The sequence below is a fragment of the Coniophora puteana genome, assembly GCF_000271625.1.
Source record: "Coniophora puteana RWD-64-598 SS2 unplaced genomic scaffold CONPUscaffold_12, whole genome shotgun sequence".
Taxonomy (NCBI): Eukaryota; Fungi; Basidiomycota; class Agaricomycetes; order Boletales; family Coniophoraceae; genus Coniophora; species Coniophora puteana.
In genome coordinates this window covers 928,313-940,458 of record NW_006913064.1, presented here as the reverse complement: position 1 = coordinate 940,458, position 12,146 = coordinate 928,313, and the positions used below count along the sequence as shown (strand labels likewise).

Below are 12,146 nucleotides of genomic sequence, written 5' to 3'. Positions count from 1 at the left end.
GATGAGTGAATCAGTCTGAAAGCCGGCTTCAATTTACTTGCGTTCACAGTGATTGGCTGGACCTTGCCAGACTATAGTATTAGCGGCTATAGGCTATAGCTATCGTTCCCGTCATCGCACATCATGCGCCAACTCATTATCGTGCCACGGACCCCTCATATGTCGCCGGCTGACCGCAGCCATCATTCTTCCAATATGCCGGTGCAGCACCGCACAGCAATTGTGCCCTCCGATAGCGCGCTCTGCGCTGGAGTCTATGCGCGATTGCATCGCGTGTCCCTCCAAGTTCGAGGGCTCTCCGTACGCTTTGCGTTTCATCCCGTTAGATGCGCCACGGTTCCCTGTGAAGGGATTCTCTTAGCGCTCTTTGCGCCGTTCGTTGCATGATGATCAAGTGCCGTCCCAACGGCATATGCGTGGACGGAGCGCTAGCTTGAGCGTACCCACCCCGGGGCCGATATCATTTCCCGTTATTGCCGCGAATGTCGAGGGTCAGTAGGAGAGTTCATACACATGTTGCCACGTGCTGCCCGTTACTCACCGAGCTAAGTAATTACTTAGTACTAGGCGCTGGGTGGTGGATCGCGGGGAACTCGGAAAACGGACATTCGAGTTCCAGGTGACAGCAACTACTGTACCTCCGCAAGGTCGTACGCTGATCGTTCAGTCGAGGAAAACTCCGTTACCTCGTATGGATCCGAACAGGTCTGACGTGTTCTTTCGAAGTTCGAACGAACGTCGCGCAAGGAATGGGGTGTTGTTCGAATCCTTGCAACTACACAGTGCGGGGTGACTGCTCTGATGACACAATCTACAGATTCTGTACTCAGCTGTCATGTCATCGACGAAGGGTTCGATCAGCAGCCTGGGCCTCCGTCACGTCTTAGATCTCAGTTTCGGTATCGTCTATTGTCATTAGTCCATACTCGTTGGATTGATTGCACTAGTGTTTCTGGATACCGGGAGTATAATGACGCCTAATAACGCACTGATGAGAGGCTAAGACGGCTCTATTAATTTCTGGGGCTCTACATTTCCTTGTACCTGGTGCTTCGAAAAAGTCGCGATATTAGTTGAGGCGTTTCTTGGGCTCGTGCACTCGTGGGCAGCACCCTGAAGTCTTTTGGATGGCTTCAAGATTCGAGGTGCTTTTGTCAGATGTCCGTTGTAACCGCTACGTGCTCTGTACACGGAAATTCGACGGAATCATCTCTGCGTCCACGCTGACTGCTCACCCAGTCCACAACTATAAGTTCATTCAATGATAGACCACGACAAAGGACGCACCGTGTTACGACGATCTGACGGCAGACATTCGTGCACCCAGGCAGGCTCGAACATAAGACCTCTCGGCGGCTCTACATATATCATTGTACGGCATCTGGTAGCTGAGAATCTCGAACACAAAAAGCCTTTACATGTCAACGAGCAAAAGTCCGTTATGCCTCGTTCAAGGCATTCATAATTGATTAACTTTAGTAGGCGAGAGTCGCCAGTGGCGACCCTGACAGGAAGCGATATCATGATATGATGTCAACGAGCCACTTCGGGGCCGTCGCCTAATGGGCGCCAAATCTATTAGACGTGCTCAAGTACTGCTAACCTTGTTCGGGAGCTGCATTTCTTCAATACGATGTTGCACAGTTTACTGTAAACTTTGCGTGGAAGAGGACCTGGCGAAGCGGAACGTCTCAGTACGCATCTTGTCTTCTCCCAAATTTCCCGCCGGAACCCCCTCCTCGAGCGCCAAACGATGTGAATGGCCCGATCGAGTATGGAGCAATTAAAAAAGCCACAGTATCAAACTCGGCCACTATACTGCCGCCGTTCCACTGTTCTGGGGCTTTCTGGGGCGCCATGCTGTGCAGGGTCAGTAAAACCCATTCCAAAAAGGCGCATGGCAGGAGGCTTGCAAAGAAATGACTCACTGTGGGTGCAGTTCTCACTCGTCGTTAGGTTCACTTTTGGGGAGAAACACAGAAAAAATACTACAAACGGGTGAGGAGGTCTAAAACTTCTTAAAACTCTGTCACATTGGGTGTGTTTGTGGCAGGTTTAATGGACTGCTCTAGGCGTCTCTGTTGTCAAAACACTCCCGAGATTGAGCCAAGAGCGTGGGAGAATCAATCTAGATAAAGTCACGTGCATTCGAGGCCATGATGAAGTGTTTTTTTTACTTGACGTTCTACTGCGTTCTACCAACGCCGCTTGCTGGACGTCCCACCGGCCAATCTTCCGGGTCTCAACTTCCCTCTCTCTGTTGGCGATACGCAGAGTGTGTAGCCACGGCGCAACGACGCTCCAGTTCGCCGTTCCTGTCCGTTTATTTCGGGCGCATGCCTGTCCGAGGTTTGAACGGTGTTCTGTGGAGCTGCGAACTTTGAGCGATGTTGACAATATTCTTGGAGGTTAGTAGAGGTTAGTGCTGAAACACTTGTCGTTATGGTCTCGATGCAGTCGGCGCAACAGAAGAATACGTTCCCCGCCTTCCGGTCCGCCAAAATCCGCGCCAAAATAGATTGAACACTCAACGCACTGAGAGACTCTATAACTCGAAAAGGTCGCGGCGTTCTTCAATGACGCCAACATTGTCCGTACCTCGTATACGCCAAGATCACTTCTGGGAGGATTCCTTATTTTAGGGACGCGTTTACGTGAAAGAAGCCCACAGCGCTCGAGGGCCTTTAACTTGGAACAGACAAAGATTGCATCTTTACCGATAACGCTATGCATGGCCTCCGTCATCACGAGTTGTACCTTGTCAACAGTCGCTACAATCTCAACTCCCGTGAGTGTATGTTTCGATTCAGATGAATATGCTGACATACTCACCTCGACAACCCTTCAATCTACCTCAATCGCTTGCTCCCTGCCGGCGGGAAGAGCGGTGATAGCGTCAAGATAGCGCCAGCACGGCGGCGCTCGAGAGGATGATTCCGCGGAGGCAAATTGAGTGACGCTCGATACATCTGCCCCATGAGGCTATCGCAATTGTAGACGACATTGATGCGGTTCCGTGGGTTAGATGGAAGCCTCTTGCAACGTGTTTCGGCGGACTCACTGAGGTCTTGAACAGCGGGAAGATTATGCTTGCATGTGCATATTGCAAATGCACTTCAGAAGAGTGAAGCATCACCAGAGAATATTCTAGGACTGCACTATCCAAGTGAAGCGAACGAGCACTCGAGTAGGTCGACTCTTTTGTGCCAGCTCGCGTCTCCAGGAAGCTATTAAGAGATGTCGGTCGTCATGAAATAACCTACAAGAGAACGAGAGGGTCGCCGACGCTGAAGCGCTAACGTCCGACAGCGTGGCATCTGCGGTAGACGCCTCCGATCAAAGTCAGCTCACACAAACTGCCACTGCGTGGCGTCCTTGATCTTCTTGACTTTCCGACTCTCGCTCTCGGAGTTTGGCCACCTCACCGCCTATATGGAAGTTGAAAAGCCGCGAGACAACGATGCTGACAATGCCGTCGTGGCATGCCCTGGCCGCAAGTGTGCCTTTGCCGCCGCCGTCATAGTCGGTATTCGTTAGACGATCACGATCGGGAAACCTGTTGATTCGCTGAAGGGATGGAGTGGAAGGCACCTTCGGCGACAGGTACCGTGAGCCGTCGGACTGAGGGCGGAGGCACGATTGCGATCTGCACTTAACGAGCGTTCGCACAGTCATAACGTTCCCAAACATCTTCCCTCGACTGTCCGCCAAGCAACCGACCGAATGCAGCCTCTGAGAACGTTCAGAAGTTCATAACGACATGCTACGAGACCGAAAAGGTGAACAACGCCTGTTAAACCCCTCACTGCAGTTACCTATAGATTTATTCATTAGGTGGCGCCAGAGTGCGGTACAATATCACGAACCTCCCAGTTGCTATATGTAAGCATTTTTTTACCTATCAAACTCCAAAGAAGGTGACCGGGTGCGCAAAATATCGAAGGGTTCTTGTGTCGACTGCATGGCATATTGTGTTTTGGTAGAAGAGCGTTAGAATACAGAGCGCCAACACGCACCTATTTTTTTTTATCTGCATAGACCTGTGTTGCCTCGGGGAAAAGTTTCGCCGGGATCCAAGGGAATGTCGGTGAGTTCTCACAGAACGTTCTGCACATCCTACATAGGATGACAAACGCCTGGAGCTCGCGGCGGTGATCATGATTCTCCCGCGAAGTAGGCTGCTATACTCGAATACGCGCTAGGTGGCATCCGATGTCCTTTCCAGAGTTCCACCCCGTGAGTCGAGGCAGCCTTATGCTCTTCCGACACTGATTAGCCCTTTTCATATCAAATTGGTATTTGATGTTGTATCAGCGCTTATTTCGTTCTAACCTTCGACTTCGGAGAATATCGCCGCTCAAATACAGAAAGGAGACAAAGGCGTTCTGATACTTCCCTTCTTCTTTACTGGGGAAGCCCACAATATAGAAACTTACGACACGCTTTATTCGGAAACTGGAACGCCATAGACGCTTGAGCTGAAAATTTAGCGGGTTGTTTCATCATGGCTGTTAGCGGATATATTAATTATCGCAATCCTAGGTCTTCCACAGACCAGCCACTATCAGCGATGAGCGAATCGAGAATGTGACTTGAACGCCGAGTGAACTCACGTCGCATCTTCACACCATGTTGAGGCGTTTCCTTTGTTTTTTTTTTTTTTTGGGGGGGGGGGGGTTTGACTAAATCTTGACTTCTCAAACATAATCTACAGGTTGTGGGTAGTGATGCACTACCGGAACATGTTAAATGCATACCTTGGGTAGTACTGGGATGTAGGATTCTCCTTAGCGAGAGACTGATTTTGTTTCAAAATGCGTGTTTGCGAAAGCCTACTTGTCTCAATGCTGAGATTTAGTATCTTAATGAAATGCAAACTTGTGACTCACAACCTTGTCCTGAAAAATATACAGGAAGTCACTAAATTTCGTCATTGAAAAAGAATCACCATGAGCTTCGTTTGCCTAACTGAGTCAAGCCTCCGCTTCCCACCGTCACCCGAAAACCTTCAGATTTCTCTGAAAGAAATCAATCGCCATCTGAGTCCGACCCTAGCTCGGTGCCGCTCTGTCACTGTCTCCTCCTTACCATCAACAGATTTGATGTAGGGATAACTTTGACAAAACCTAAACGTCGTCGATCTGCTCCCCCATCACGCCCTTTGACATTGAGTGTATTGCCTAGCCTTACCTCCCTTCCACTAAGCCGAACGTCCACATATTCCCACAATCACTCATAGCGATGTCACCGGTCGTTCTTCTTCTTCGGTCCGACACATGCTATGCATTATATTATTAAGCCTGAGCCGAGCCGAGAACCGTGCAAAATACCGTCCTTCACTAAGTTAGCCCTCCCGACCAAATGATAGTTAGAATAGAGCATATCGATATATTGAGCAGACGGCAGTAGCACTTCTGTAGATATCTAGAATGCATAATAAGACACACACGTCTCAGGGTCACAGGCGCGGGAGAACATTTCCCTGCATGTCTCTATCGAGGGCGAGCAGCTCTTGCAGCTTCATCTCCGCCTCGTACCAAGTCTTCAGCGCCCCACTCTGAATTGATCTCTCCCAAAGCTCGACTATGATCTCCTTCCACTCCTGCATCATCTCTGTCGTCCGCGGCCTTCCGAGCTGACTTGGATGAATGAACTCGTAGAGGAAACCGTTGTCGGAGCTGTACTGCCCGATCTTCTGGGCTGATATCCGTCGTACTTCGTCGTACACCTTGAGAGCGATCGGTACCCGTTCAAGCGTTACTTGCTTATGTGCAAGTAGTCGTCCGAGGATGTACGCGTCTTCGATAGCCTGACCAGCTCCAGCTCCTGTGTGGGGTGCCATACCATGCGCCTAAGCATATGTATACGATGAATATTCAAACTAGGTAAGGACTTTGTTTCGCCAAGCTACTTACCGCGTCACCAATGATCGCGACATTGCCGAAGGCTACAGTTGGAAGGTCTTTGACGACGTGAAGCGCCCATCTGTTGGGGCTTTCGCAGAGCTGTTCTTTTTCAGCGTTTGACTAGGATAACCAAGAGCGCCGGCGTACCTCGAGAACTTGTCTGACCTCAGGCTCAAAGTTTTCAAAGCTATCCAGGAGCTCTTGCTTGAGAGCAATCTCAACCCAGCGGCCCTCGAAAGGCTTGTCAATGCTATCAGGGTCGTAGACGAAGCTTGCAACATTGATATTCGCTCCGTTGTTCACAGGGTAAGAAACGACGTGCTGAACAGGAAGATACGTAAGATGCGCTGATTCTTGACATAACCTTAGAAAACGTACCTTTCCCTGTCCACATAGCTGTCATAATCGAGGTCAGTAGCTCGCCGTGCAGCGTTTGGGTGTAACGCTTACCATTTGGAAATCCCTAGCTGCAGGATGGCCGGGATACTTCTCAAGCAGCGTTTCTGAAGGAACCAAGTACCGATAGATCCGATAGCCCGACCACCTCGCATCAGCATACTCTCCCACATTGACGGCGTCCACCAAGGGATGCCTCTGCCTTGCGGCTGCCTCGTACATGGCTCGACGGGTCGAAGAGCGAATGCCATCAGCACCGAACAGGACGTCCGTAGAAGCCACGCTCCCGTCTTCAAAGTGCAGTCTGATGTCGCCGGGAGTGGTCGCATTGAACGTCCTAAGCCGTTTAGACAAGTGGACTGTGCAGGTAGATGGGAGATGTCGCTGAAGAAGGTCCATCATGTCCCACCTATGCATGCTCGAGGGTCCGTCTATGAGCTAGGTAAGTGTCTTAACCTTCGTATACAGGAGGGTGGTTGGGAAAAGGCTTACAAGACATTGTATACTTGAACCATTCGTACCCTCCGTTTGGATCGTCGGAAACCCGAAAGATAGGGCCTAGCAGGCTACATGAACACTCAAGGCCACAACCCGCGCGAGCAACGCACCATGCGGTTTATCCGGCGGTTTTGTCGACACCTTCGCAATGTCATCCCACAGCCCCAGCTCCTTCATGACCTCCATCGAGCGCTTCCATAGCGAGAATCCCGCTCCGGCGGTAGCGATACTAGGCTGCGCCTCGTATATGTCTATCGGGGTGTCGGAGTACTTGCCTATCGCAATTGCCAGTACAAGCCCGCCTATGCCACCTCCGCTATGTGACAGCCCTCTGTCAAAGAGTCCAGTAATGTTCATCCAAAAGCTGGCTCACCAGATAGCCACTCGAAACTTGTTATCACTCGGCGCCATGGTGATAGGTCGCGACTAGACAAGGGCCTAAAACAAGGCTGATGGTCAGAGCAAAGCCGCAGCTTCAGCTATCTGGGACTCGCCTTGGGCAGTTTGGGCGGTCCAAGCGGGTGATGAACGGGTTCCTGTACTTATTCGAATGCCCTGTTCCGAGTAAGCAGTCAGATGTTCAGCACTAATGCAGTCATGGAAGCCCATAATACACATTCGCCCATGCCGAAAACGTCCGCTTTTTCTGAATAGGCCCAGGCGTGAGAGGAAGCGTGGGTGGATGGGGGCAGGAAGTCAGACATTCGAACTTGGCGGCGCGACGCGGCGGCAGGCTGGCGGCAGCTGCACAGCCACACCAAAATCAAAGCCACATGACGTTGACGCGCGGCGCGGCTGGCGGTGGATAGCCACTGTCGGTTGGTTTTCATATCTTATCTTAGTGACCATGTACCACACGCTTGCCGCAATCGCTACTGTAATCGCAAACCTTCCTATCCTCCTCACCGTCACGCTGTCCCAATTGTTATTGTTCTTCGATCTATGCGCTCTCCTTAAGGACGACATTGCCCTCATACATCCGGATCATATCAACACAATCACGACCGCTCCTCCCCTGGTCCCTGAGGTGCATCTGGAGTGGATAGCTACGACTGTCGGTCTGAGCAACGCTCAAGCCGATGCTCTATGGACCACATTTCGGGAGACAATATGGGCCTGGGGGCGGATTGATCTGCGACTGCGGAAGATACTTGATAGCATTGAAGCATTCGGATGGAGGAAAGGAATATGTGAGTACATGTACTAAAATCGCTCTACTACACTAACATTTGTAGCCTTTATTCCGTTATATCCACCTTTTCGTGTTTGCCCTCGCGAGGAGTGCCAAAGCCGACGCAATAAGGAGATGAGAAAAGAACAAATACGACATGGGATAGTATTCACCTCAAACGCCGGCGTGCAGTGGGCCAAGGTGGTCCATCTAACGTGTCGAGGTACGGTCATTTCTATTCTAATAGCATGACGCTCACTCTATACAGGTTGCGGTACGAATTATCGCAATAATTATAGCGTGTCAAAGCCGCTACTTCCTCAAGACCCCGCCTTTCGTGTCTACTACGACCAGTTGAAGGTACCGATAGAATATTACCAAGTAACCGACCACCACTATGTTGACGCAAAGCTTGCGAACATGTGGACGCACATGATGGCTATTAGCACGTGAGTTTTTGTATACTTCTTTCTTATCAGATGTTCAGACCAACTCGTCGAAAGTACGGCTGCCACGAGCTGCGCCAAGCTCTACGAGGCAACGTTCGCGCATCAAGTGCAGACCTCGGCGACCCACTACTTTACACGCCCTGAGAGCGCACATTTTGTTGCCGCCCTCCCATTCTCTCCCAAGCTCACTGTCGACCACGTTTGGACGGCCTTCACGATCCACGCTCTGCTCCGTGACGCGCATGCTCACCACATGCCGTTCATCGTCCCTCATGATGGTGAGCAGGCTGCTCGTTTCAATACCGCCATGCACCAGCGCAATCTGCGCATCATTCAATTCGGGCAAGACGCAGCACGGCATTGCTGCAATGTTTGCATGCGTATATGGGACGAGGTCGACCCTTCCACCGGAATAATTATCAGGAGCAAGTGTTTCTCTCCGCCTTGAATGTTCCCGCTAACATTGCCATAGAAAAATGCCATCCTATTGTTTGCGACGGCCTCACGATTGGACACCCCTGTTGCAAGGTGTTTCGGTGCCCGTACCCGCTCGAAAAATCGCGGGACCATCATTGTGAGGGTCATGCAGAAGTCCTCAGTAATATCTGTGCCGTCGAGGGCTGTCCAAACGTTATCGTTCCCACTACCACCACGAAAAAAACCTGCGACGATCGTACTCATCAGGCGATGGAACGCAAGAGCCTTGATCGAGGTCGGTCGATGTTTGTCCTTTCCAATCGTCTCAAGCGAGCACAGGCTCGCATGTTACAGCCACAGGTCGACGAGGAGAACGTCGGCGACATTGACGATGATGTCGATGAATACTATCACGTCGATGAAGGTGGCGACGTTATACAACACATCGACCCTGCCCCACCGAATGTCGGCATGTCTGACGAGTCTGCTAACAGCCTTGAAAGCATGGTCACACCTTCCGCCATGTTCGAAGGCATCCACACCGCCTCTATACCTCTCCTTGGACTTCGTACCACCAAGGTTTCAGTCGATGGCGTTCGGACTGCCCTTGTCACGCACGCTGGTGCCATTGATGCTTCACGAACCACCCGTCCCTTGCTGCCCGCCCTCTGTCCTGCAAAAACTACGAAGCGGCAGAAGATATTGCTTGCCAGGCGCCGTACGTGCTGCGAGGTCACGCTTGTCCGTCCCTGCGGAGTTATACACCAACGAGGCACCTTCATCGGTGCTGAAGCCGTCTCGAATGTTATAGTAAGCCTATAATTTATTGCTATGGTTTCCTTCTAATCTATGCTTCTAGAAAATGACCAAGGCCAGCTTTTCGGTACCTGGCGTGACAAAGCCCAACCATTTCGTATACGACACGGCGTGCGAGGCAAAACAACAGGTAATGAAATCGAACGACGAATGGTGGCGAACAATTGGGATGTCCGTCGACGTATGGCACCTACGCAACAAGCACAAGACGACACACGATTTCTGCCAGCGGTACTGCAACCCGGCCGCTTTTCCTGAGCTCAAGTTGGACGATGGGACCGGCTGGTGGTTTAATACCTCTATTGCCGAGCAGACTAATGTCTGGCTCGGTGGCTACCATTCGATGGTGCGGGAGATGCTCCCGATCCGGTATAATTTTTTCTTAGATGAGATGGTTCGTATACGAAACATCAACACGATAGCGACGTTGAAGGCAAAAGACCTCAACCCGCAGTACACTCCCTTTAATTTTGGTAACATAGCGCAGGCGTTTACCTAGTAGTGTACATGTCCTTAGTATAGATTCGTAATGAAAATGCTCAAAGGGCCATCAAGTATTATCAGGCGTTCAGATCAGACATTATAAGGGGTAACAAAACGAATGAATTATACATAAGGGAGTAGAGTAAGTACAGGGGGAGAGGTAGCTGTTAAATGTGCTAATAGTTGTCCACATCCTTCAGCTTAATAGCCTTGGTGACATGGTCCCATAAACCGCCGTGCTCCCGCCCATTCCCGATCATAACCTCCCTGAATCCATCCGACGCCTGACTCCATCGTTTTCTAGCGTCCCTGAACGTCTCGCGAACATATTTGCCGCCAAAGATCGTCTTGAAGCGGTCGCCGCGCGAGAGGAACATGAAGCGGTCGTCGTCGAATAGCTTGAAGCCAGCGCTGACGTCAACAGCATAATAGCCCGATGGGAAGGGCCTTCCTTCGTATTCAGCTGCTTGGCTGAACATTGGAAGACCCATGGGCATCTGGCTGCCCAGGGAAGTGTTCCCCGTGCTAGTACTGCCTGCCGACGAGGATCCAGAGTCGGTGGGTGTGCTGGGAGTGCTCTTGTCAAACCAGAGAGGGGAGGCGCCGCCTAAGAATGCAAACTTGATCATCTCCCTGGCGCGGTTAGGCGTGGAGGGGCGCGGAGGGTCTGGGGAAAAGATCGAGTCACCGGAGAATGTAGCCTCGGACTGTACAGGTGACACGGAGGGAGGGGTGACTGGCAAGGGCGATGGGATGGACCTTGATCGCTTGGATGGGGAGCTAGAAGATCTGGACGGGGACGAGGCGCGCGTACGCTTGCCAGACGCAAGTTTCGCGCGGACCCTTGCACGCTCCGCAAGCAAGCAGTTGTTCTGGTCGGTGACGTGATCAGCAGGGTTGGCCAAGGATGTCGTGAACTCCTCTTCGCGAGGGCAGTTGGTAGCTCCATTGATGCGGAACAACCAGATGTCGCCATCCGCGACGGTGAACGCAAAGCTTGCATTACATGCCTTCCAGCAGTGCTTCTGCCGATTGTAGTATTCAATCTTCGTTGACTCCGTGATGTTGGGGAGCCTGGGGACGCGCTTGCAAGATTCGGGCAGAATCAGCGAGGGCCAGTGAGGTATACTGGCGCCTTCACTCTTGGATCCTTGTAGTGAACCTTCCTTGGGCTGATGACCATCCTGGTGGCGGTCATAGTTAGTAAGTACATCGGCGTGAATAATAATGAAAAATGATTAAGGCTCACCTGGTCCCATATAACAACATCTATGACTTGTGAGCCTGCTCGATCGCGTGCAAGCTGTTCGCGTTCCTGATCTCTGGCCTCAGCATCGACGAGAGAATGCTTGTTGAGAAACTTCTGCCAGTCCAAGTTCATCTGGTCAGTAGTAGCGTTCGTCTGTAGCTGCGTCAAGGGATGAGGCTGCATGGACAGAAGAGGCTGCGTGGACGGAGGAGGCTGCATGGAAGGAGGAGGTTGTGTGGACGGAGGAGGAGGCTGCGTGGGCAGAGGGGGTTGCATGGATAAAGGGAGCTGCGTCGAGGAGAGAGGCTGCGTCGAGGGTAGAGGCTGCGTCGAAGGGAAAGGCTGCGTCGAGGGAGGCTGCGATGAAGGGAAAGGCTGCGATGGGGGGAAAGGCTGCGATGGGGGGAAAGGCTGCGACGAGGAAGGCTGCGTCGAGGGAGGCTGCGATGAAGGGAAAGGCTGCGATGGGGGGAAAGGCTGCGACGAGGAAGGCTGCGTCGACAAGTCGAGCAACGCGGGGTCAATGGGCCACTGGGCGGTCGACACAGAAGAGGGAGCGAGAGTTGCAGGAGGCTGAGACGGAGGGAGGGCAGGCCCTTGGTTCACCAAAGCTGAGTACCTTGCTTTTGTGGCCGCCTGCTGACGCTGACGCTTCCCTGCCTGCTCAGGGCGGTGACCCTTGGCAGTCCTGCAGCCGCCATGGTCATTGCAATGAGTCTTGCACATGCCGGCGCTCGCAGCGATAATTCGGTTGTAGCGGG

The 12,146-nt window shown here is 51.9% G+C and overlaps 5 protein-coding genes across 5 annotated transcripts; 3 read left to right on the top strand and 2 right to left on the bottom strand.

Moving 5' to 3' along the window:
* Nucleotides 1-5,375: 5,375 nt before the first annotated feature.
* Nucleotides 5,376-7,441, bottom strand: CONPUDRAFT_129521 (FAD/NAD(P)-binding domain-containing protein). The gene is made up of 10 exons (XM_007774478.1): nucleotides 7,415-7,441; nucleotides 7,295-7,355; nucleotides 7,174-7,238; nucleotides 6,911-7,116; nucleotides 6,795-6,860; nucleotides 6,357-6,733; nucleotides 6,285-6,302; nucleotides 6,054-6,227; nucleotides 5,916-6,005; nucleotides 5,376-5,851 (listed from the first exon to the last, which is right to left on the bottom strand). Exons 3-10 carry the CDS (start codon nucleotides 7,209-7,211, stop codon nucleotides 5,459-5,461), a joined length of 1,362 nt encoding a protein of 453 aa, XP_007772668.1. The 5' UTR covers nucleotides 7,212-7,238; nucleotides 7,295-7,355; nucleotides 7,415-7,441; the 3' UTR covers nucleotides 5,376-5,458.
* A 206-nt stretch (nucleotides 7,442-7,647) lies between these two features.
* On the top strand, nucleotides 7,648-8,868 carry CONPUDRAFT_157521 (uncharacterized protein; the record flags this gene model as incomplete). Its single annotated transcript, XM_007774477.1, has 3 exons — nucleotides 7,648-7,990; nucleotides 8,240-8,420; nucleotides 8,475-8,868. The coding sequence occupies 3 exons, from the start codon at nucleotides 7,648-7,650 to the stop codon at nucleotides 8,866-8,868; spliced, it is 918 nt and encodes a 305-aa protein (XP_007772667.1).
* A 20-nt stretch (nucleotides 8,869-8,888) lies between these two features.
* CONPUDRAFT_21539 (uncharacterized protein) lies at nucleotides 8,889-9,152 on the top strand (the record flags this gene model as incomplete). The annotated part of the gene is made up of 1 exon (XM_007774157.1): nucleotides 8,889-9,152. A coding segment is annotated over one exon (264 nt), but the record flags the coding sequence as incomplete, so codon positions are not given.
* A 547-nt stretch (nucleotides 9,153-9,699) lies between these two features.
* Nucleotides 9,700-10,152, top strand: CONPUDRAFT_62609 (uncharacterized protein; the record flags this gene model as incomplete). The annotated part of the gene is made up of 1 exon (XM_007774194.1): nucleotides 9,700-10,152. One exon carries the CDS (start codon nucleotides 9,700-9,702, stop codon nucleotides 10,150-10,152), a length of 453 nt encoding a protein of 150 aa, XP_007772384.1.
* A 160-nt stretch (nucleotides 10,153-10,312) lies between these two features.
* On the bottom strand, nucleotides 10,313-12,111 carry CONPUDRAFT_157519 (uncharacterized protein; the record flags this gene model as incomplete). Its single annotated transcript, XM_007774476.1, has 2 exons — nucleotides 10,313-11,320; nucleotides 11,386-12,111. The coding sequence occupies 2 exons, from the start codon at nucleotides 12,109-12,111 to the stop codon at nucleotides 10,313-10,315; spliced, it is 1,734 nt and encodes a 577-aa protein (XP_007772666.1).
* Between the last annotated feature and the right edge of the window lie 35 nt (nucleotides 12,112-12,146).

Excerpts from the sequence above, each read along its gene's own strand:
- CONPUDRAFT_129521 (XM_007774478.1), bottom strand. The coding sequence starts at position 7,211 with ATGGCGCCGAGTGATAACAAGTTTCGAGTGGCTATCTG. Across the intron at positions 6,734-6,794 it reads GTTCAAGTATACAATGTCTT|ACGGACCCTCGAGCATGCAT; the intron begins GTAAGCCTTTTC and ends CCTAGCTCATAG. Across the intron at positions 6,006-6,053 it reads AGGTCAGACAAGTTCTCGAG|CTCTGCGAAAGCCCCAACAG; the intron begins GTACGCCGGCGC and ends GAAAAAGAACAG.